General features: G+C 50.8%; 1 protein-coding gene across 8 annotated transcripts; it reads left to right on the top strand.

The window, feature by feature from the left end:
• On the top strand, positions 1–23,745 carry Septin4 (septin 4). 8 transcript variants are annotated; one of them, XM_021175572.3, is made up of 14 exons: positions 1–1,564; positions 2,186–2,230; positions 3,570–3,577; positions 16,485–16,781; positions 17,087–17,180; positions 17,569–17,655; positions 18,298–18,421; positions 21,924–22,058; positions 22,174–22,291; positions 22,381–22,482; positions 22,674–22,770; positions 22,862–23,024; positions 23,162–23,261; positions 23,522–23,745. In XM_021175572.3, the coding sequence occupies exons 1-14, from the start codon at positions 85–87 to the stop codon at positions 23,579–23,581; spliced, it is 2,910 nt and encodes a 969-aa protein (XP_021031231.1). In that variant the 5' UTR covers positions 1–84; the 3' UTR covers positions 23,582–23,745. The 8 variants fall into 8 exon arrangements, with proteins under 8 accessions (XP_021031231.1, XP_021031234.1, XP_085685820.1 ...); XM_085829694.1 differs by lacking the exons at positions 1–1,564; positions 2,186–2,230; positions 3,570–3,577 and adding an exon at positions 14,309–14,371; XM_029483204.2 differs by lacking the exons at positions 1–1,564; positions 2,186–2,230; positions 3,570–3,577 and adding an exon at positions 14,378–14,498 and having other exon boundaries at positions 23,215–23,261.
• The last annotated feature ends 550 nt before the right edge of the window (positions 23,746–24,295 follow it).

Genomic DNA, 24,295 nt, shown 5'->3' with positions numbered 1-24,295 from the left:
GGACAGAGAACAGCAGCTCTGAAAACAATGAGGGTAAACACTCATGCTTCACCGGGACCCTGAAAACAAGCCTGCTGATAAAACATGGCATCTACCCAGAAGGCCACAGTCTATCAGGTGTACAAGACAAATAAAAATGGGTCCAAGGTAGCAGTTTCTTCGCATAGAGGGGCAGAGGTTTCTACCTCCACTCCTCAGCGGGGACACGGGTATTATTCCTCAAGCCAGCGAGCTGCTGCTGCTGTCTCCTTGAGTCCTCCTCCTCCTCTCCCATCCCAGAGAAGAGCCGAAGCTACATCCACCACTCACCATTCAACATCAGACTACCAACGTCCTGTGTCCCCACAGCCAGGGCCTGGCCTCTCTGCAGTCTCCACTTCACGGGGAACTGAGACCCGAACAAGAAAAGAGGTGCCCCGCCATCACTCTCCACATCACTCTCCTCATCACTCTCCTCATCGGAAGAACCAGTCAGTCCAGACGCTGTCCTCCCACCTCGCAGGAGTACATCGGAACGTCAGTCCAGTTAGGGAAGAGTCAACACGAAGAACTGAGACCAGGCCAGGCCGTGAGGTTGGCCACCATTCCTCCACGACCTCTGATGCAAAATGCCGTCACTTGTATTTTACTGGAGAAAAAGAGGAGGACCCACCCTCCAAGGTCCAGAACCCCCAGGGGGTTAAAGTACCCCGTAGGGTTTCAGCATACCCGAAGGATGAAGCTATACAAACAGAGCCCACCCGAAGGACTACTGCTGAGGTCAGATCTTCAAGAAATATCTCCGTCCAAGAGCATGGCATTCGCATGGCTAATAACCCTCAGATAGTCATTAGAAAGATCCCTCCCCAGGAACCAGAAGTTGGTCACAGCTCAATATATTCAGAACCTAAGACCTCGCAAAAGAACATGAAATTGTCATCAGGCCTCAAACTTTCTGTCCTTAGAGATTTAGATGGGGCACCCCGAGCTGCTCCACCTCGACCAGAGCGTTCTGTCTGTATTGAGACCAAGCCCTCCCCAAAGATTTTAATATCCGAAGCAGAGCACACTATGAGATCCCCAACCCGAGAACGTGAGGTCACACGCAAGGTGACCATTTCCCCAGGAAAACAGTCAACGCAGCCACCTCATCGTGTGACATGTCGAACAGTGTCTGAAGGATCCTATAAGTCTCCCCTGTATCCAGAGCTTTCAACAAAGCCCTCCACCGATGTCCCCTCAGCATTTGAGTTGACCCCTCGGCCTTTGCCCCCTCGGTCCTTACCTAGGTATGGACCTGATTGCTCATGGTGGGCCTTACTGAATCCTAAAGTTGAAACGCCCCCAAATCATTCATCAATATTTGATCTTGAACCTAAGTCGCCTCCTCCCCTAGACCCTTTAGAGTCCTTTTATGAAATGGACTCAACCCCTTTCTGTGAGGACCTGATGTTCCAGAGAGACAAAGCAAGCCTACCACCATCCCCGAAGGATTCTTTATACCGAGTACCATTGACAGAAGTGCAAAAGACCCCGAAGTACACCAGCAAACAACCCACTCAAGGGTTCAATGCTTTCTTCTTGGGTATGTGAAGGAAGCAAACTGTCCAGCCGCAGCCCACATTTAGTGAAATGGGATATTGGTTGGGATGGGTATGTTCTGGGCCCCAAGGCTGCTTTCCTGCTAGTGCCAAAGTTGGTTCTATCTTTGAGCTCAGTGCTCCGTGCCTTGCCTGCCAGCTTCAGTGAGCCCCAAGCTGCTGACATCAGAGCAGATGGTTAAATCTGGAGTTGAGCATTGACTCTTAACAGGCTTTGCAGCTTAACTCTTCCGTGGAAGGTAGAAAGAATGGACTGCAGGGTCGGAAGTGGATTCCTCAGAGTGGAAATAACCAAGGCAGGGTGAGGGCTAGTAAGGCTGTTAAAACAAACAAACAAACAAACAAACAAACAAACAGAAGCCTCAGGTAAATAATCTGGTTTCAAAGTAGAGTAGCTGGGACACGTGGGCTGGGTCTCGGGCTTCCAGGAGACCGAGAGCATTAAAGTGCACAGAGAAGGTGGAAGAGAGACAGTGAGCACTCAGTACCCAGTCCTAAGTGGGAGAAGAGTGAAAGGTTCAAGGACTAAGAGGACGTTCTGGTGGAGGTGTGGAGGGAGGGTGGCATTGCACACACAGGAAAAAGCAAGTTTCTGTTACTTTCAGATGTTTCCGAGGAAATGTACAACCGGATCCTCTGGTGGCTGAAAGGTCTGTGCTTTCCCTTCTTGGGGGGTGGGGGTGGGGTGAGAGGCCGGGAGGGCTTGGGGAAGGGCTTTGGAGAAGGGTGAGAAGACAGGTGATAGAGTGGCCTCTGTGTCTGTCCTATACGCTAAGTCTGTCAGGAAACTAAATGGCTAGGGTTTAGCACTAAATGAGCAGTAATTCTCTTTCCACCTTACATTCCATGACTAGTCATCCCTTTGGGAATGTGTCCCTTTTCCATTTTCAACAGTCTCCTTCTAATGAGAACTCATATCTGGGAAGGAGAGCAATTCAAGTCCTGTGGTCTTACCTACCATTGATTGAGATTTTTATTTGTTTTTGAGACAAGGTCTTGTTATATAGCCTTGGCTAGCCTTGACCTTGCTATGTAGACCAGATTGACCTGGAATACACACAGATCGCTCTGCCTCCAGAGTGCTTGGACTCAAGATGTGTGCCACCATCCACACCCAGCTTTTAAGGTTTAACTTGTTTGATGTGTATGGGTCTTCTGCTCGTGTAGCTCTGTGCCCATGAAGGGCAGAAGAGGGCGTCAGATCCCCTGGAACTGGAGTTACAGACAGTTGTGAGCTGCCATGTGGTTGCTGGGAATTGAACCTGGATCCTCTGCAGGAGTACTCAGTGCTCTTAACCATCTCTCCAACCCCCCCTTTCCCCCAATCATGTGTTTTAAGGGGAAATCACCAAAAACAAGACCACCTGCTTCGAAATCATGCTGACTGTTGAATCCCCAGTGATTCAAGTTAAGGCTTCAGAACTCTCCTCAAACCCTCTCTCACTTGTTGCCCTGGTAGGATCTCTAGGCCTGCTCATGGCTCACCCCTGACACCCAGACTAGTAGCTCTTGCCTTCGTCTCTGGAATCATTAAGATCCTCTCAGATCCTTTGCTCCTTTTTGTGCTTGGCCACTGGTGGCATGGGAACGTGGGACTCGGACCTCCAATAGTGTGTCTTGGTAGCATAGAATTATGGCATGATAAGTCCTTATCCTATTTATGAATGGAACATAGAACAAGGCTGTGGGTGACATTTCTGGGGAGGGAAAAGCCTAGTGCACCAACTCCGATCCCAAGCCCTCCTCCTATTTGGAGGGCCTGACCGGTGTGAGTTGCTTTACGTGTAAAGCATCATGAACACTCAGTAAATGGTAGCTGCAGTTTTTAGGCCATTTGGGGCCCTAGGAAGGGACTTGGGCTGGGCTATTCTCATATCAACTGGCCATCTTTAGTAACACACTGTTTTGCCCCCTCATGTTGACACTTCCTGAATTCCATTTGTTGTCCACCTCCGGAAATGCCTGGCTTCTACTTCTTTGTTTTGACAGACGAGGAGGTAAGAATCCTTGTGGGAGATAACTTCTAGTCCATGGTCCCAGCCCTTGATCTAATTCCTACTCCTGTCCTCTGACGGGAGGGGTGTAGAAGGAGACAGAACCACATGTGGTTAGTAGGTTGTCCACTGCACAAAAAGGCCCTGTGCAGCGGTGTTTGTACAAAAATGTTACATGAGCTGAAATTGCAGCTTTGAAGAGAAAGTGTGAAGATCTTTCACCCAGTGCTCCAGGGGAAGACTAGGTCACTGTAAGTTGGATTATTCCCCATCTGGCCCTTCCCTCTCCTGCCTAGGGCACTTCAGAAAGGGGTCGCTTTTCTGGGTTACACACTATTTGAGTCCTCAGGTTGGAGAAACATGAAGTGGGCTCTGCCCTTGGCAGTCCCGTGTCCTAAATTTGGCAGTGTCCTGATTTTGCAGCAAGTGGACTGTTCCCTTAAGTACTTGTGCTCCTCTTGGTCCACGTCTGATAAGATGGTCAAAGCTCTCCCGACTTCCACTCTTTCCTTTGACCACATTCCTCTGTCAACCCAAAGCCGAGCAAATCTCTAGTGAGTCCTGTGCATGGCTAGCCGACCGGGATGAACAGTTGACTTGAGATAGAAACGAGGGGGGACAGCAAGAGCTCAGATAACAGAACAGCTGGAGGAGGGGGTGTCCAGGAATGCAGCTGCCACCCCCGTCCTGAGCTCAGCTGTAGGAAGGAGGGAGAAGGCACTCTTAGAGATTAAGGCCAAGCAAATCAGGAAGCCCCTCTTTCCTCTGCTTGCTTCCAGTCCCATCCCATTCCTTCATTCCATAGACAGTTTTTTTTTTTCAGATGTCTGATACTCTGCTAGGCACTAGTACACGGGCGTGTGCACACACAGACAGACAGACAGACAGACACAGACACACATACTGCTTTGAGATACTAACTACACAAGTGGAAGATAAGACATAGACAGGAAGAAAAACCCAATATATAAATAGATACTAGTCTATGCTCAAATACCCAAACAAACAACAGGCTGAATGAATGTTCTTGATGGAGCTTAGGAGATGGGGCGCTAGGAGGAGGGGAAGTAGAGGGTAGCTACAGCTTCCTTTCTGAGGCCAGAGGGAGATATCTTAATAGATACCCTAATACAAAGCTACACCTTTGAAAGGGGTAAAACTGTTTTCTTCAGTTCAAGGTCTGATGCCTGTGACTAAGCAGGCTTCTCTCCACCCTCCCCACCCTCACCCCCTTTTCTGTGCATCTTGTTTTAGTTTAGGAAGTCAAAAGTTCTGGCAGCAGAATGACTTCTTCCCAAAATAGCTCTTATCCTGTCTGGATAATTACAGCTCTTCAGTCCTGCTCAGTAGCAAAACTGCTCCCCAGAAGCTTGGGAAGAGAGGTTCTCAGGCAGCTGGGCTGGGGTCTCCTTTGGCTCTCTAGAGGTAGGGTTTGCACAGAGCTAGGCAAAGTAGTCTCCATGAAAAACCAACTCCCACAGTCGGTCCTTTCAGATTGCATAACCCTCAGGCAGGCTCAGGATGGAGATTCTGTGGTTCTGGTGTGCAAGGACCCTGGTTCCTCTGATTTGGGAGTACTTGACCATAGAGACTGTTCCAGATTCCGTTCCCAGCAGGAATTCTCTAGTGGCTCAACCCCAGTGGCTGGCCCATGGAAGGCAGTGTTTGTTACTGAACACTCCACTGTGAACCCTCCAGGTCCACAGCTGTGGAGAATACTGAACTTCATAAGCCCCTCTGGGTCTGCAGCTATGGATAACTCCAGATTCTGCCCATGACTCTGCTGATCTCCTGAATCCTTTTTTGAGGTCCTTTTGTCTAGGAGTGGGGTTGAGAAGTTGTGTTTCACCCATGGATTGGGATGATAGAGGTTGGAATCTCCCCAGAGAAGATGGGGCTAAACCGAGAGGAGCATTCCTATTGGATGTGCACTAGCAGAATCTCAACAGGAAGTGGGTCAGGAAACTGCCTTCTCCTTTGGCCTGGGGATTTCTGGAAATAACACATCTTTTAATAAGAAAGGCTGCAATGCCTCTGATGGGCAGGAGTACTCCAGTCCCCAGATCACTTGCCTACAGGATACGGGGACCCCCTGGCCTCTGGATATGACTTCCTAGGCGACCAGAGGATGAGGTGGTTTTCTTCTTTCTGCATCTATCAATTATGCAAGACACCAATGCTAGAAATTAGGGCAATTAGCAGAGGAGGCCATCTCAGTGGTATCCAAGGCAGACTTGAAATGCCTTCAGGGTCACATGTCATTTGATCCCTGAAGGAGAGGGTTGTCAGACTCCTGTTGCCTTCTGAAGCCTGGGGGGAGCTCTGCTCTGAGGCACCTTATTTACAAAGGAAAGCCCCTGGCCTCTTAGGAACCTAGGAGTGTCTGCATTCATGGAGGAGGTTCAGAATCCCACAATGCGAACTATTTGAAAGGAATCCTGGGAACTCTCTTTCCCACTTGCCCCAGTCGTCTTGCCTTGTATGGAGCAGTGGTCCTCAAGCTTCCTAATGCTGTGGCCCTTTAATACAGTTCCTCATGGTGTGGCGGCCCCCAACTATAAGATTATTTTTGTCGTTTTATAACTAATTTTGCTACTGTTATGGATTGTAATGTAAATGTCTGTGATTTCTGACAGTCCTAGGTGACCCCACCTGACCCACAGATTTAGGACAACTGCTCTAGCTGATGGTTGAGAGGCTGATTTTGGAAGCAAAGAGCAATGTGGGTGAAAATGAGGCAGGGTACCTCTGAAGGCCTTTCACAGCCTCTTACCCCGTCAGGTGGCACATCGGTCATTTGCACCTATCACGGGCAGCCACTTCTGGAGCAGGATGAGCAGCTGGTGGCCTCTGGCCATGACTTGCTAATGTGGGGACAGGTTAGGCTGACCTTAGGGTTTATTATTGAAAGTCCTGCTTCTCATGAGCCCTCGTTAGTCCTGGACAACCCAAAAGTTGTGGACTGGTCTATTTTAAGGCCAGCTTCTGGAGATGGAGCCAAGAGGCAGATTTCCCTGCCTCACTTAAGACCCGCTGGCTCTTAACCCTATTGTAATCAGGGCAGGAAAATGTGATTCCTCCATGGCTTTGATGGTGGGACTGAAGCAGCTAAACTTCCTTAGTTTTCTGTTGTCAAAATAACCCCACACAGGCACACACATCTTAAACTTCCTAGTATATGCTTTTCTTTTTTGTTTACCTAATATATGTATGTGGGTATTTTTGTCTGGAAGTATGTGGGTCAGTGTCCCATGTTTGTACCTGGTACCCAAGGAAACCAGAAAAAGGAATCAGATCACTGGACCTGGAGCTATATACAGCTGTGAGCCACCGTGCTAGCAATGGGAATCAAACCTGGGTCTGGAAGAGCAGCCAGTGCTCTTAGTCACCAGGTTACATCTCCAGACCTCCCCAATCCCATCAGTGGACCTCGAAGAGCTAACCACTCTCCCGACTGGACTCCATTTCCAGTTCTTTGACTTAGAGTATTTTAGTGATGTCTGGGGTGATGGCTTTAGTGAGGAGAAAGACAGTGGAAGGTTGGATTCACGAGGCCAACTTGAATGAGGAAGCGAGGAAGAAACCTCTTCAGCCCAGAAGCCATCCTGACAGCTGTTCAGCCAGAAGGCCGCTGTCATGATCAGGGGAGCCGGCCATGTCCCTTCACCCTCTGCTCAGCTGCCTTTGGTTCAGCTGCTGGGGTGGGGGGGAGCAGAAAGACAGCTGCTCCTCAAGTGGACCGCGGCTCGGAGGAGGGTGACAGAATGTGAGTAATGTCTCTTAGTTCCTGAGAGAAGCCCCAGCACTCAGACTTGTCCTGGTAGGACCAGACTCTTCCTTGGTAGAGCCACCATCGTCAAAAGTCACCTAAAAGCCTCTGTAGTGGCTGTTCTTGGGAGTTTGTGTTGGTCGGTCTAAGACCAAGACCCGAAAAGCTGACCCCACAGGCAACGGCAGCATATTCCAGAGTCACTTTAAGGCGTTACTCCGGCATTCTTCTCTCCCGTCCTCTATACCCATCACACATGGGCACTCCTAATCCTCTGGAGGGAAAACATTTGAAATAGCCACAGTTGGCAGCAGCTGGTTTGGTGTTGATAATGTCCTCATTTGCAGACATAACAGCTACTGTTCATTCTAGTGGCTTTACCTTCTCATGTTACTGAATCTTGCTAGCTACCTGTGGCGTAAACATTTTTTTCCTCTGTTTCACGGATGAAGAAACTGAGGGTCTGAGCTTGTTTGTCAAAGCTGAAAACACTAAGAGATACCCCATTCTACTGCCCCTCAGTGTGGTACAGACTCTCCTGTAGCCGCAGCTTCCTGTGAAGTAAGTTCTCAGCGTTTCAGAAGGTCAGGTCCAGTAAAGGGAAGCGTATTCCCGAGGGCAATAGTCAGGCCTGCTCATGTGAGTGAAGAGGCAGAGAGCAGACAGAAGGAAGGACATGTACCGGGTCAGTGAAGTCAGGGCCCCGAGGGCTAGCCTGTGCACTAACACCAGAATGGAAAATTAATTCCTGCACTGTTTTAGCCGGCATGTATTGATTAGCCAGCTCCTGGGGGCAGGGCCCTGTTACCATCACATGACAGATTCTCTATTCCCAGGATAGAAGTCAGCAGAGGTTAAAATGGAAGACACGTTCCAGTGTCGTTCCCCATCCCCCCACCCCGGGGGGGGGGGTTGCTTATTTCGAAAGAGAAATGTATACAGACAGGTCACTTGAAAGGGTGTGGACAAACAAAGTCTAATGAAATGAGTCAGCTAGCCTCCTTGCACAGAAGGTTAGCCAGGATGAGGGAATACTTTGACTCGGCATGGCAAATACCTTGGTACATCAGTTTCCACTGACAGCAGGGTACTGAGTCCACACGCTTAGAAGCCGAGTAGGTATTTAAAGAGCGGCTGGGAAGCTAGGAGAGTCAGACGGTCAGGGAGTGATGACGTCAGAAGGCATGCCAGGCCCTTCCCACCTGGACCTCCTGTGATGGAAATTCCTGCTTTATCAAAATGGTTGGCCTCTAGCACCTTTTGAGCTTCAGAGCTGCTCTCTGTGTGTAGCCACATAGCAGGTGACACCCACATCTCCGGCCTGTTCCAGGAACGTGGAACCTGAGGCAGCTGGGGGTGTGTATGTATGTGAGGGGGTGGGGGGGTGGGGGGTGGGCTTAAGGGAGCTCTCTTTCTTGCTTCTGTACAGACTTGATGAGTTTTCCTAGAAAGACACACCCAGCACTTTGGCTCCACCAGAGCTCTTGACTGTATCTTCAGTAAGTCATTCCTTTGTGGCAGAAGGGAGACACTACTGGTTCTTGAACCACTTACGGGAAATGGCTAGCAAGAGGCACTATCGTGACCTTTTGCTCATCATACAGAGCTGAAATATTGACTTCCGGTGTAATCATTCCGTATCTTGGACTTGGACTTGAACTTAGGTCCTGGCTTGGTCCTTATGAAAATTACTATGCCATGCAACCCCAGTCCATGAATGGGTAGAAGATGTCTCTAGAGGACTGTGGGTGTCAGGCTGTGGCTGGGATTGCTGGCTTGAGTTTCCCAGGGAGTGATAGGATCCCTTGTGCCACGCTGTCTGCTCCTCAGATGTTTGGCTGTCCATGCTAGCAGTGCTCAGGCAAATCGTTGAGGATACCAATGCCTACCTCTCTGGATGATGAATTTCAAGGGAGACCCAGAGTTGATTGAGATGAAAGGGGTTAAGGCAAAGTGGGTCTCCACACCTGAAACCAGGAGGTGGGAAGGGTGATTTATAGAAGAGAGGCTGGATCTGGGCTATGTTCTGACCAAATGTGGATCCTGTTCTGATCAATACAGAGAAAGAGCCAGAAATACAGGGGTGGGGGTGGGGGGAGGATCCAGTTTCCTTCAGTGAGCCCAGGAAGATCAAGGGATTTTTCAATAGACATTGTTGCCATGGAACACATGCTAAGGCCTGGCTCTCACAGAGCCCTTTGAGTGCTACAGGGTCAGCCTACAGGCCTGTGGGAAAGGGATGGCTTAGCCTATCTTCAGCTGTTATTTCAGTCAGCATGTTATAGTACCAGAGATAGAAGGGACTGTGTACCACTGAGACCCATGCTGTTTGGCGTGGATCAGAGTTTTATGGTCTAAGGCTTTTTTCTCTTGGGGCTTTTTTCAAGGCAAGCTGGCTCCAACATGCCTCAGGATATGTGGGTCTCTGGACCCTGAGCAGCAAGTGGTTCTGGAGAGCTGGGAGAGTCCAGCCACAGCTGAAGAGAGAGAAACTAGCCGAGCTGCCTTTTGAGATGGTTCTGCGTCCATACTCAGAATGGCTTAGGGCTTAGGATTTGACAGTAAAGGAAAACAAGACTTTGTGGTCAGGCCTGCTGACCTTGCCTTACATGAATGCAGGCATATACATGTGTACCTGTGGAAACCAGGCCAGAGTTCAGCCTTGGGTGTTGTTCCTCAGGACAGTGGCCACCTTGTTTTCAGACAAGCTCTCTCACTGGGTCCTGGGGCTGGCCAGCCAGTGAACTCCAGAAATCCCCCAGTCTTTACATTCCTCATGCTGGGATTACAGTAGGCCACCACACCCAGCTTTTTAAATGGATTCTGAAGACCAAGTTCAGGTCTTCCAGCTTTTACTGCAAGCACTTTATAGCTACATCAGCCCCGGGGTCTGTTTTCTTTGATGCAGATTTGTCCCACTCCCACCCACATGATTAGAAAGACTGCTGATGTGTCTTACTGATGACGCATCTTTCAGGTGTGTGCTGGTGGCCAGGGGATGCTGTGAGTAGCCTAAGGTTGATACTCAGATGTTACAGCCGCCGCAGGCTACTGCTACCACAGACTTCCAACAGCACTGGACTTCCCCTTTTGTGTCTTTGTTTTTCTGGGTGCAGCTTGGTAGCTCCTGTCTTCCACAGACCTTTGTCTGGAGCCTATGTATAGCCTCAGAGCCGAGCTTGCAGGCCCCCCACCACATGCCTCAGAGACCCTTCAGGGCTAAACCTGTGCCTTGTTCCCATCTGCCTCTAAGGCCTATAGAAGCATACAGCACACCCTCCGTCCACAGTGCATCCATGTTTAGAAAGCCAGAAGGAACAGTTAGAAACTTAGAAGCCATCTAGTTTTGTCCCCTTAATTTCAGGGGATGGAAAGTGGGGCCTTGAGGTGAAGGGAGTTGCCTAAGGTCTCCCAACTAGACAGGTTTCTCCTCAGCTTGCTGGCCAGCACTTGTACTGCGAGGGTGATAGCTGTAGAGCTTAGCTTTGCCTGAAGCATATTCAGGCAGAGGCCAGTCATTCAACCTGCCCTTGGGGAAGGGCTTTTGGGGGTCAGGGAGGGACAAGTTTCTGGAAACTTTCACAGGAGCCTGACCAGTTCAGACCCTACTGAACTCAGGAAATCCCTTCTCAACCCCCGGTTCAGCTAGCTGCTGCTCTGACCCTTCTGACCTTCTAATGTTCCCAGAGCTGCTCTGACTGCATTTCATTTGCCTGTCCGAGGCATGGCCTGCCTTGCTGGTTATGCTCTGCTGGCCTTTCCAGAGAGCCTCCCGAATCTGCTTTGCCCCAGGCAAGGCTACCCCTTCCCTCTTAGAGCCATTCTGCCTCTTCATTCCACCCAACCAGCAGATGATCTCTGGATAATTTATGCAGCAAATCCTCTTTAATCTTTAATCTGGGGTCTTGAACAAAAAGGAACCTGCCGCTAACCTGTGTCTTTTTCACAGCTTGAGTGGAGGTGGGGAATGTCTGACATTTCCCTCATAGGAGGTGTAGTGTGGGTATGAGCAATGAGTAACTTGGATGTTCAGTCAGCTCACTCCCCAAAATCCTTGTTGAATCTCCGGGAGGTAACTAAAGCTCTCTCCAACTCTTGCCACAGCTCACCCTCCCGGCAGTCTCTCTTCCAGGGATGCCATGTGGGCTGGTTTATTTTTCTGTGAGAACTGACTCGAGTTCCTACGGTGCAACACTGCCTGGAGAGACTATTCTAGAAAAAAAAAAAAAAAAGCAGTTGCCCGGTGCAGCCCTGGGCTTCAGGAGAAGCTCACGCAGGCACCCGTCGCGGCTGCAGAGGTACAGGCCCCGCCCCAGGCCCGACTAGCCCCGCCCCACCCTGCCACCAGCGGACCGCACTCTTGCAAGGCTAGTGGGGGCCCCCGCGGTGCAACGAGGTCGGTGCGCAGCTCGCATCACGGGTGACTGGGGCGCTGTCCAGGAGGAGCTGGCCCGGCTCGGGCTGCAACCATGGTAAGGAGAGAGGACAGCCAGAAACGCAGAGCCTGCCACTCCGGGGCTGCTCCGAGGGGGACACTCGGCGCTGCAGCTCTGGCTGGGCAGGGCGGGAGGTACTGTTCCCGGCTCCCGGTTCAGAAAGGCACTGCTGGCGCTAGGCGCGCCGCGTCGCCGTTCTCAAGTTATTCTTTCTGAGCAGAGCTGCTTTGAGCGGGCCGAGACCCCCAGGGTGCTGCCCAAGGTCTTGGAGGAAGGACTAGGTCAGTTTTGTGGGAGGTGCCTGCTGGTGGCCTCTCGTGATGGAGATGAGGATGGTAGGGGGTGCCCGAATAAGCTGTGTTACCTGGATGACCCTTCCTCACCTACCTGGGGTACAGAGACCAGCATCAACTTCCTTTGGAAAACACAGAGGAAATCCGTAAACACAGCCAGCCTCACTAAAAGGGATGATGACAGAATGACCCACATCCCCTGGACCTTTCTCAGAGAGGAAGAGGCATGTCCAGTATCCTATTGTGCAGGGGCGTGATCAGCTCTATCCCTTTGCCTCCCGGTCCAGAACCATGGGAAACATTCTTCCTGCTGCATCTACCCCGTCCCTGCAACTAGGTCCTTCTGCAGTGTGTGGGGGTTGGTGGGAGGGGGGGGCGGGGGGGTGGGACGGGGGACTCATTTCTGCCACCTGCCTGTGAGAAGAAAAGCTGTAACCCCAGATAAAAGTTTTCACCCTTGTCTCTGAGAATATCAGCTCCTCTGCTGTTGCCCTGCCAGAAACAGTGTATGGGGGTGAGGGCTTCCGAGCCACACACCACCCTCTTCTTCCAGACCTTGCCTTCTGCATGGGGAGACACAAGCTGTTTACAGCAGGAGGGGATTGGTGATCAGCCCACAGGGCAGGATGTTGGCTGTGAGCAGCTGCCAAAAGGGAACTCTCTGGGCCCCGTGGAATCAGAAGCTCTCGGGTCTAGGAAGGCCACCCTTTCGGCCTTTCGTCTCTCAAGCTGTGTCTAGGCAGAGGCCCAAGTTTTGGCCAGGAACTGTTAGTGACCCTATGACCTACTCAAAAGGGGGTTCCTGGGAGAGGCCAAGTTGTGCCTGTCCTCATCCCAGTTCCCCAACCCTCTGCCCACATGGGAGATGGACAGACTGATTGTTCTAAGATAGACGCCCGGGGCAGTGCTGATTATCCCCAGTGCTAAACCCAGCAGGAACCAGGGGGGCTTTTTCTGCCACACACAAAGTTCAGTTCAGCTGAGGTCTTTGGGCTTTCAGCTTGGCTGAGGCCACCCTGCTCTTTTCTAGTTAAAGATACCCCACACTACCCAAATGTCCAGTTTCAGACCTCTCTCCTCACAACCAGCCAAATGCTTGGGCTGACTGGTTCATGTCAGGCCACACTTCTCTGTGTTGTGTCTTGCCAGCGGAGAAGGTCAGTACCCGGGTTCCTTTGGAAATAAGTGCAGAGACCTCCAGCTGAAGAGCTCTAGCAAGTTTGAATTTCCACATGAAAAGAATGACGGGCACTATTAATGACCAGTTGTGTGACTTGAGACAAACTTCAGCATCAAATCGGCTTGAGGTGTTTGTTACTTGGGAGTGAGTGCTCTCTCTCCTCAGCTGTCCTGGGAGGAAGGAAAGACAAAGAAAGACCTTAAAGCCCTAGAACTAAGACACTATTCAGGCTCATAAAGAGTATTTCTGCCCCAAGCAGGAACCCTGGCCTCCTGACTCCTAGTGGTTGCCCCATCTCTATACCTCCACTAAGACCCTTAATTGGTCTCTGGAATGCCAGCCTCCTTTGCTTTGAACCCATGCTCCTTAGAGACCAAGTGCTCTACTGATTTTGTGGGAAAGATAAGGTAGTGGGACATAGGTCTTTGCGAGTACAGAGGTCATGTATCTTTGGATGGCTGATGCCCGGAATGCATGGAGCAAAAGATTCCTTTGTGGCTGGAGTTCCCTGCAGGGAAATCGAGCAGCAGTCTTGTGGACAATGGGACAGCAGCTTCTTCTGGTTCAGGAAAAACAATGGGATACTTGGGAAGAAGTGTGGGGCCATTCCCATGGAACCTGTATGCAGGGGATTATCGGGCATTCCCACCCTCTTTTAGCGTTGCTTAAAGTTAAAGACCAAGATGGAAGGGATTGGAATCTTTGGACACAGGTTCCTTGGTTGGCCTTCACTATGTACTTATGGGCCGAGAGTCACCTTGGGGATCTATGTCCCAGACTTCAAGCTGGCTTCAGTGTCCTTAGGGGTTAACAAGAGAAGCTAAGTGGACCAAGCCTGTGCTGCAGACTTGTTGGGAGGTTGGTGCTGTGCCCACCAGGGTAGGAAGCAGGCAGGCGGCATGGGACAGCCAATCAGAGGAGGAGGGAGCTGCAGAGGCTCTAACTGACCCTGATGTAGCTGAGCCGTCCTTGGAGGGTGGGAGCCCAGGGGAGAGGAGGGGAGGGGTGGGGGTGGAGAAGAACATTCCACAGAGACAGAGTAGGGTCAAAGAAAAAGGGGGAAGGAACAAATCAGGAAGCCAGATGACAGCAGGAGCATCAAGAGAAGCCTGTTTCTGTGTGAGGACCCTTGCCTGGAGATAAAGTTAGACCTAGAGCGCGCTGACAGGGGTCTCAAGTGTGGGGCATGGACCATTCACTGGGATGGCAAGGGAACTCTGTCCCCGAGGACGGGACTGAAGCTGGGGTAAGGTGGTGCTCGGGGAGATGGGTAGACCTAAGTGGTCTTCCACTTGGCCTTGACAGGCATAGGGGCTCAGAGCTGGTCCCTGGCAAAGCTGGAGGAGGTAGATAGACAGATGGGCAAAGAACCTAGTACCTTAAACCCCTTGTCTGGAGTCCTTTGGCCTTCTCCATGCTGATGGTACCATCAGGTCTGGCAGGGAAGATGGTTGTGCTGAGATCCTTGTAGCTCTGTGGGCTTGGGATTTCCATTAGTGCTTCCCAATCTTTGGTTCCCCAAAGAGAACGCAGTCTTGTCGAAAATGCTTATCAAGACCCCCAGATCAACTTCTGGGTCACCATGGGGTGGTGCAGGGAGAATTTCCAGAAGTCCCCAGCCTCATTAGCTGCCAGACAACAAGAGCCACTCCAGCCTTTCTCTGCTGCTGTATGATGAATTTGGCAAAGCTGGGACACCCGAGTGTGAAAGGGGCAATGGCTCATCCTTCTGCCAGGCCGACAGGCGTAAATGGGGTTATGTGGTTAACCCGTTAGCCCTCAGATGTAATGGCACGGGGAGCAGTAGTCAGCCTTGCCTCAGCACAGCCTCTTGGGGGCATTAAGGTCCAATGCTGGTTCTAGTTTCCTCTCTCCCGGCCAAGCATCCTCAGAAGACTGATGACAAGCAGGTGTAGGGACCTGAATCATACAAGATTCTCCCTTCTAACCTCCCCTTCTCTGTCTCTTCTAGCATAAACCTGACAGGGTGCATGTCTGTCCCTTTCACTTCTGACCTTCGTAAAATGATGCTATCTATGCAGGAAGGCTGTGGCCATCTCACCTCTCCTGCTTTGGCTGAGACTTCACAGTGGTCCAGGGTAACCCCGCTGGCTTGGCCAATCCCCAGAGGGTGACTCAGCCTCTGCAGCTGGCCCTTGTCCATTGTCTGGGGGTGGCACGTGGGTGTTGTGAGGCAGAGATGAGCCCAGCACTGCCAGGCACCCCACAAAGAATGCTGACCCCCGAAAGGAGAGGGAACTCTTATGAAGCTTATGGCTATGGGAGAGCTAAGGGTAAGAGTAGGGGAAACCACTTGACTTCTATGACGAGGATAGAACAGGCCTCTGCAGGAAAGTCAGCCCCGTCTCTTCTCAGCACCCCACATTTGGGGTTCCTAGATGAGGCTGTAACCTTTCCTGTACTGCTGAGTTCAGGGGAAAAGGGCATATAGGCAACTAAGAGGTCCCTCCCCCAGATGTTGCTGCCAGTATATGGTGCATGTTTAGAGAGGGAGGTCTAGCCATACTTCAGACTTCCCAGGCCTTTTCCGTGTTTCCTTTATCCTCTCTCACCTAGCTGTTCCTGGCTGCCCTCCATATTTAGCATCCACAGGGCAGGAGGAAGGTGTTACTGGGGTTTAGGCCAATGTTGGGCATGGTTCGTCAGCTAGAGTGAAAGCAGGGTCAGGGGGCCTAAAGCCTGGGCAGCACACCTGGAACTAAGTACCGGTAGCAGAAGATGCACCTAGGTCCCCAGATCCCTGACCAGCAGTGAAAGGCTCTGAGCTGTCTGCTGGCTTTTTATTTACCTGGAGGACAAGCCCCCTTCCCCCTCCCTGCCCACCAGCGTCCCATCCTCTTCTGAGTCTGCACACCTCTTGAGCGGCATACTCAGTCTTTGGCCTCTCCTCCTCCTCCTCCTCCTCTTCCTCAGTCCGATTTCTTTACTTGCTTCTGGAATCGCTGCTTGCAGCAGCAGCCTCGGTGATGACCTGCTAGGAGAACAGGGCTTTGTAGGGCTGGAGTCTGAAGCCCTTTCCTGTCTCTTGGCCTGGGGAGGCTAGTGCGCAGGTGTGTGCGGGGCTAGGTGGAGGGCACGTCCTCTGGCTTTGCTGCTGTTTCTTTTAACCACACGTACTTTTCCTTCTTTCCTTTTCACCTTCTGCCTTTTGCCTCCATCTTCCCATCTCGCCCTCTTCTGCCATTCCCACCTCCTGTACCCCAACCCCCAGATCAAGCACTTCCTGGAGGACAGCAGTGATGATGCTGAGCTGAGCAAGTTCGTGAAGGATTTCCCAGGAAGCGAACCCTACCACTCAGCGGAGTCCAAGACAAGGGTGGCCAGGCCCCAGATCTTGGAGCCAAGGCCCCAGAGCCCAGACCTCTGTGATGATGACGTGGAGTTTAGAGGCTCCTTGTGGCCCCAGCCCTCTGACAGTCAGCAGTACTTCAGTGCCCCAGCCCCTCTCAGCCCTTCCTCCAGGCCCCGCAGTCCATGGGGCAAGCTCGATCCTTATGATTCCTCTGAGGTAGAGACTCCAGCCCTGCCTTTGCCACTCAGTGGGGTGGGTGCTGAAAGACCGGGGGAGGGCAGGAAGAGAGCCTGGGGTAGGTGTGTGGGCTTGTGCATTAGATGTGTCTGGGGGACCTTTCTGTTCTGCATCAGCCCCAGCTCAGTGGTTTCTGCCTTGAAGGCATTGGAAACTCAAAGTAACAGTAGGGACTGAAGACCAGTCCAGAGCCTCAGATGATGAGGCAAAGACCCAGAAGAAAAGAGGAAGGCTGGTGACCGAGCTGCTGCTCACTCTGATGCATTGTGTCTCCTGTCTACTAGGATGACAAGGAGTATGTGGGCTTTGCAACCCTCCCCAATCAAGTCCACAGGAAGTCTGTGAAGAAAGGCTTCGACTTTACACTCATGGTGGCAGGTGAGAAGGGTGGAGGCTGGGGTGGGCATGGGTGTTTGACATAGTGCCTTGGATATGTGTTTGGGTCTAAAGAGTGCACGGGGGGGGGGGGGAAAGAACGAACAACAGAGGACTCTGTTCTGTTTTGCAAAGTCACATAAAGCCTGGCCAAAGATGCAGATTCAGGAGAAGATGCTCCTGACTAACAGTTTTGTAGAATCCCCCCCTCCCTTGCTCCCTTGGGCAGTCTCTTGGCTTCATTCAATCAAGAAGGCCGTACAAGTTTCCAGCTCTGAAATCCCGTGCTTTGGCTGCTCTGGCTCCCATTGGCAAGGCGGCAGCTTGTCCCAGGTCTTGATCGGGTGAACCTTACCTTCTGAGTCGGTGCCTCTGTCTTCTCTTCCACCAGGAGAATCTGGTCTGGGTAAATCCACTCTTGTCAACAGCCTCTTCCTCACCGACTTGTACCGGGATCGGAAACTGCTCGGCGCTGAAGGTAAGGACAGGAGAAAGAAACTCAACTCCCCACAGGTGCTGGAGCTGGGGCCCTCCTTGGCACGCTGGGAGCCCCAGGCTTTCTGGAGAGATCTATGGCTTCTTTCCCTAGACCTATCTGGCCTGGCAAGTTCACCGGCCAGCTCCCTAAAGATCTGGGTGCTGTGCTGGGCGTGGTGGCACATGCCTTTAATTCCAGAACTCAGGAGGCAGAGGCAGGCAGATCACAGTGAATTCCAGGCCAGTCTGGTCTACAGAGAGAGTTCAAGGCCAGCCAAGGCTACCCTGTCTTATGGGGTGGTGGTGGTGGGGGGGAAATAAAAAGATTTGGGTGCAGAGGCAGGGCAGGGACCAGGATCCTGATCTTTGTAAGAGTTTCTGACCCCTAAAGGATTCCAGGAATCCAAGAAAAAAGCCTGGAGCAGAGAAGAGGCTGGGGCCAGAGCCAACAGCCACCGGCATTTCCTGTGTTGGGAAATATGTTTTTTGCTGGTTCCCAGGGAACAGGCCCTCAGGCGCCTGGGGGTGGAAAGGGATGCTGTCTGGGCAGCAAAACTAGCTGGGGTGGGCTTTTTTTGGGGGGTGGGAGGGAGGCTGGGCAAGACCACACCCTTGTCCTTGCCTCAGTTTCCCTCTTTTCCAGAGCGGATCATGCAAACCGTGGAGATTACTAAGCACGCAGTGGATATAGAAGAGAAGGGAGTGAGGCTGCGGCTCACCATTGTGGACACTCCAGGATTTGGGGATGCAGTCAACAACACAGAGTGGTATGTCTGACTAAGTACAGCCCCAGCTGCCCTTGTCCCACCCACAAACTGCATGCATCTACACAGGTCACACTCGGTCACAGACATAGTCATATTTGCTAGGATGAAGAGGCCAGTGACCTTATTGGACAGCTGGGTTCCTTTAGCTGGACAGCTGTCTCTTCTGTAGGAGTGAGAGAAAAAGGACTGGGATGGGTGGTTAGGTTTACATTTGAGACACTCTTACTATATAGCCCCAGTGGGCCTGAAACTCACTATGCGGGCTGGGCAGGCCTTGACCTCAGAGATCTGCCTCACAGCGTCTCACATTAACTTTTTAAAGATTAGGGTCTCTTGGTGTAGAGCCTGGGACTCGCTGTGTAACTCAGGCTAGCCTTGAGCTCAGTGGTTCTCTCGCATTAGCCTCCCAAGTGTTGGGACTGCAAGCATGCGTTACTGTGCATATAGCTCGATGATGTGAGGACTCACCAGTGAAAAGCCTCAAAAGAGCAAACGCCCGTGAGCACGCGTAGGTGCAACATGAACACCACCATCCCTCCTTCCTTTCTTTCCCATAGTTATTTTAGATGCTGCAAACAGATCTTGTATAAGGGGAGAGGAAGGGAGGCGTAAAGGAAAGAGAAGCAAAAGAGCGGGGGGAGGGGGGGTAGGAGGGTGGGGAGGTGGGGAGGGGAGAAGGGGACCAGTAAGGGAATGCCAGGTGGCACCGTGGTTCACATCATCAGCCCAGCACCAGCACTCGGGAGCTGCAGGCAGGACCAGTCTCAACCATGAAGCCTGGCTTATATGAGATTCTAAAAAGAAAGAATGAACTAGGGGGAGGGTTGGAAGGAAGAAGAAAAGGAAGGAACTCCAGTTGGCTTTAGATTACCTAACAAAAAGAAGGTGGTTTTGACAGATGCATCACACAAGCACATACCTTAGCTTTTCATGTACTAGAGAAATGCTCAGGTAATGGTCACGCCTAAGTGAGTTGGTGCAGGCAATGAACCAAAAAAGCAGGAGAAAAGGGCAGGGTGCTTGATGAAGGGATTGGGCAGATTAGTACTAAGAGCACAGCTCTTGACTGACATTTACTAACTGCATGGTCTTGAACAGATGGTTGCAATCTCTCTCCTCATGGAACAAAAAAACAAACAATTAAGCCCCCCCCCAACAAAAATCCAGCTACTTCTACATCATCTGTTTGATTTGAAAATAATCCAGAATGATGCCTATGTGTTTTAGCAATGGGAACTGCAGGGCCAGCAACAAGATTTGTGGGTCCCCATGTTTGTAATTTTAAGAATTTCGCTGGGCATTGGTGGCGCACGCCTTTAATCCCAGCATTTGGGAGGCAGAGGCAGGTGGATTTCTGAGTTCGAGGCCAGCCTGGTCTACAGAGTGAGTTCCAGGACAGCCAGAGCTATACAGATATACCCTGTCTTGGAAAACCAAAAAAATTTCAAAATGATAGAGGAACATCAGTCCAAGCGTGGCCTTCCTGAGTGCACATTCCCGTGTGACTGCACAGGCTGTATATCCATGGTGCTAACCCTGAGTAACTGTCTTACTGACTAACCAGACCCTCACAGGCCTTTCTAAACCCTCATCACCTGCTTTTTCATCACACCATGTGGCTGCCCTCACAGATGGCTGTCCTCACAGAGAACTGGCTCAGCGCCAACTTTGTGTGAGCCTTGACTGAGTGGCCATCTCTGACGTTAGTGCTCCAGCACGGTGCTATTTGTGGGTCATGGTCTTGTGGTTTCCATCAGTGTTTCAGATGGACCGAAGATGACCATGTTGTCACATCTTCCCTGCTCTAGCAGCATGTCTCAGCAGACAGCTTGTCCAGAAATTCCAATCCCAACTAGTACTCGCTTTCCACTGGAGAAGGTACAGCTTTCAACCCGCTTACCTCCTTTTCCTTTAGTAAATAATTTCCACTTCAGTAAGAATTCCCTGTCGGTAATAATAGTTCCCAGATAATTTTACTTTACTGTTTATAATGTACCTCCATAGATACTAAGTTAGTCAACTAGGAGAAATAAATGGAACACAAACATATGCAAAGGTGGGCATTTTTAGGGATTTGGAACAGACATCCTCATCCCTGGAGGCACACACCCTGGTGGTTGGTAGTGGGGGAGCAGAGGGAGAGAGAGCCATTTTGTAGCAAGTTGTGTCAGATAAGGAATGGGTGGGTCAAGCCATGTGCAGTTACTGACTCTGAGCTGGGCGTCAGTCACAAAGTGGTAGAGGATCTGGAGGAAGTCTCTCAGAGGATTCTGATTTAATTCCTTTATGTATAAAATGAGAGTGCTGAGCTCCAAGTACTGATGTCACAGCAGTAATCATTAAACTAGGTAACAGAAGAGCAAAAGGCCTAAAAAGTGAAGTTCTTAAAACATGCATCCACACACACATATGCACATACACACACAGATGCACATGCACACACACACAGACACCCAGACACAAACGGAGAGGGGCACTGTTGAACTGTGAGGACAGCAGACTTGGAGAAACACATCATTAGGTGATTTCATCATTGAATGAACATCATAGAGTCTATTAACACAGAGCCAGATGTTGTAGATCCCTTACTGGACATGATCTCTCAAGGGAAAAGAGACCAAACATAAGACAAATGAGGCTGCTGTTGGCCTACAGCAGTTGTTTTACAATAAACACTTTTCATCAGTAGAAAGCATATATTTTAGTGCATTATGGTGAATGAAGTGACAGCCATTTGTCATCCCTATTGATACTTTTTTGTGTGTGCTATAGTTTAAAAGTTTAAAAATAATTTTTATAAATGTATTGTCAGGGTGAATGGTGTGTTTGTGCAGGGGCATGCCTATGGAGATGAGAGAAAAACACTGTGAACCAGTTTTGTCCCTTCACCTGTGTTCCTGGGATTGCTCTTGTGTCTTGTGGGCAAGCATTCTTAGCAAGTGAGGGCTCTCATTAGCTGCGTGCTGTTTTCCGTGCCTGGTGGCACATGTGAGGCACTCACGGGCGCTATGATGTTAGCGTGGCATTGTCTGAGCTCAGTTATCTTGTGGGGCTAATGGAATATGTGGATCTCAAGGTTTATTGAAACACTGCTTCATGGTGGACGACTGTGGAGTAATATCCATATGGCTATACAGTGGAGAGCACTGTACACTGCTATAGTCAGAGACACCGTCGTGGGAGAACTGGCTCTTGTGTAGGAACGACAAGAAGCTCTGGAGAGGCAGAGGCTCTGAGGCGGACCATGAACCCAGAGTTTCCCTGGTTTCAGTGCTCACCTGCTGCCCCTTGGCTGTCCTCTGCCTTGTCACCCTCAGTCCCTTTTGCTCCTCAAACTAGTATTTATTAAACTACCTGTGTAATTTTCTCTCAAGACACGAAATCCTCCCATCCTACTCAGGTATCTCCCTGGACAAGTAGGAAAGCAAAACATGGCTCAGGCCAGACTTCCCCAGGCAGCCCCCACTCCCACAGTCTCTCTGCTTGTCTCTCCTTGCCCCAGCTGGAAGCCTGTGGCCGAATACATCGACCAGCAGTTTGAGCAGTATTTCCGAGATGAGAGTGGCCTGAATCGCAAGAACATCCAAGACAACAGGGTGCACTGCTGCCTGTACTTCATCTCACCGTTTGGCCACGGGTATGGTCTGAGCCTGAGGCTCCTGGTACCACTGGGGTCTACTAAGGGAACAGGCCGAGTAGCACCACAGGGCAGGGCTACCACTAGCGGGTGGTCACTGATTCCTGTTCCCCAGGCTCCGGCCATTGGATGTTGAATTCATGAAGGCCCTGCATCAGCGGGTCAACATTGTGCCTATCTTGGCTAAGGCAGACACACTGACGCCTCCTGAAGTGGACCGAAAGAAATGCAAAGTGAGGGAGGCTAGTGGAGGGAGGGGGCCAGGTGGGCGTCTAGAAAGGATGGGGTACCCAGAACTGTGGACCCCTCATTTGTTTGCCAGATCCGGGAGGAGATTGAGCACTTTGGAATCAAGATCTATCAGTTCCCAGACTGTGATTCCGATGAGGATGAGGACTTCAAATTACAGGACCAAGCCCTAAAGGTGGGGCCACCCTAGGGCATCCCCTCCCTATCTTGTTTCTGCTGAGCAGAAGAGGGGAGGAGGATTCTATACAAGGACAGACTGTTGGGGTGGAAGAAGACCCTGTCATCTTAGAGCAAAGCAGAAGACCCAAGTGGAGAGGGACAGGGGATGGAACAAGGATGCTGACAGGCCACTGTACCTTCTCTTAGGAAAGCATCCCATTTGCGGTGATTGGCAGCAACACTGTGGTAGAAGCCAGGGGGCGGAGAGTTCGAGGCCGCCTCTACCCTTGGGGCATTGTGGAAGGTAAAGCTCTGAGCTTGGGACCACAGTCCCCTTGCCCTTAGGAGCTCTTCTTTACCTCTGACCCTGGCTGACTCCTAGCCTTGCCATGCAGTGGAAAACCCAGGTCACTGCGACTTCGTCAAGCTGAGGACGATGCTGGTGCGTACCCACATGCAGGACCTAAAGGATGTGACCCGAGAGACACACTACGAGAACTACAGGGCACAGTGCATCCAGAGCATGACCCGGCTAGTAGTGAAGGAACGGAATCGCAAGTATGACCAGGAGCCAGGACAAAGCTGGCCAGGGGAATCCCACGTCCTCCCCTTATTACTCTGCAGGCCCCAGGCTTCACTCAAGTTGGTGCTGGGGTCCCCCCAACCTTACTACCCTCCTTTCCCCCTCCCTTCAGCAAACTGACAAGAGAGAGTGGTACTGACTTCCCTATCCCTGCTGTCCCACCAGGGACAGATCCAGAAACTGAGAAGCTAATCCGGGAGAAAGATGAAGAGGTGAGAGTAATACAATGCGGATGTCAGTCTGGGAAGTCCTCCGTTTGATAAGCCTCGTTATCTCTTGGCTTGGGAATAGAAGGACCTATCCTTATGCTCTGGTACATTGGTGGGATGTTGAGTGGTTCTGCCATTTCCATCATACATAAGGGCCACCAAAGTCCCAGACTCAAGGGATTAGAATCTGGGGACACTTCTTCAATACAGTCAGACTCTTCCTATCAAACACCTTGTATTGATGATGTATGTGCCTGTTTCAGCTGCGGCGGATGCAGGAGATGTTACACAAAATCCAAAGACAGATGAAGGAGACTCACTAACTGGCTTTTGGACCTGAATATTTAAATCTCTTCTTCCTGCCTATGCCAGCCTCTATTCCCTGCATCAGCTCTGCTCAGGACCCCCCCGCAGCTCCTACCAGTTCGCCTTATATCCCTGCTGACTTCTCAGAGACTCAGAGGAAATAAACTAACCTATATGTGGCTTCAGGTGTCTCTGTATTTTTACCATTTCTTGGAAACATAGCTCTATGACTAGTTTGAAAGGCTGATGGAAAGGGGTACTGGTTTCTGGCTTTTAGTAGGAAACAGAAAGGGGGAAATTTCCCTTTCGCTTATAGAGTTCACTCAGCTTACAACATAGCTTGTCCTATTGACCATTTCTACTCTGGCTCCACTTTCTGAGCTTCAAGCCTCCATGTTTCCCGTATACAATACCTTCATTTTGTAGCTGCTCTTGGGAAAAACAAGGTATTAACTACCTGGCAACCTCTGATTTCCGGCTTTCCCCAGATTTGGCTAAATAGATATGCAGAATTAAGCGCTAAATTCCAGGAAGCTTGTGGTACAGTGCTGAACAAATGCTGAAGGTCCTGTAATTAAAGTGCTGGGACATAGGGAAAAACAAAATGCCATAGTCTCCACGGAGCTCAGCATCACGCATGTGCTAGGTTAGACCCGGGTTCTAGACCCTGTAACTAAAACAGTGAACTCAGGAGAGATTTCTGTTTTCCTATGACTTAGTAACTGTAAGTA

Source organism: Mus caroli, unplaced genomic scaffold (assembly GCF_978045245.1).
Source record: "Mus caroli unplaced genomic scaffold, Mus_caroli_1 scaffold_13, whole genome shotgun sequence".
In the NCBI taxonomy this organism is placed as follows: Eukaryota; Metazoa; Chordata; class Mammalia; order Rodentia; family Muridae; genus Mus; species Mus caroli.
The sequence above is the reverse complement of the archived record's forward strand: the minus strand, read 5'-3'. Positions and strand labels throughout refer to the sequence as shown.

What these genes read in the sequence shown, in the direction of transcription:
- Septin4 (XM_021175572.3), top strand. Translation starts at nt 85, where the DNA reads ATGGCATCTACCCAGAAGGCCACAGTCTATCAGGTGTACAAGACAAAT. An exon ending in ATCTCACCGTTTGGCCACGG is followed by an intron (nt 22,059 to 22,173) that starts GTATGGTCTGAG and finishes CCTGTTCCCCAG; the next exon opens with GCTCCGGCCATTGGATGTTG. An exon ending in TCCGGGAGAAAGATGAAGAG is followed by an intron (nt 23,262 to 23,521) that starts GTGAGAGTAATA and finishes TGCCTGTTTCAG; the next exon opens with CTGCGGCGGATGCAGGAGAT.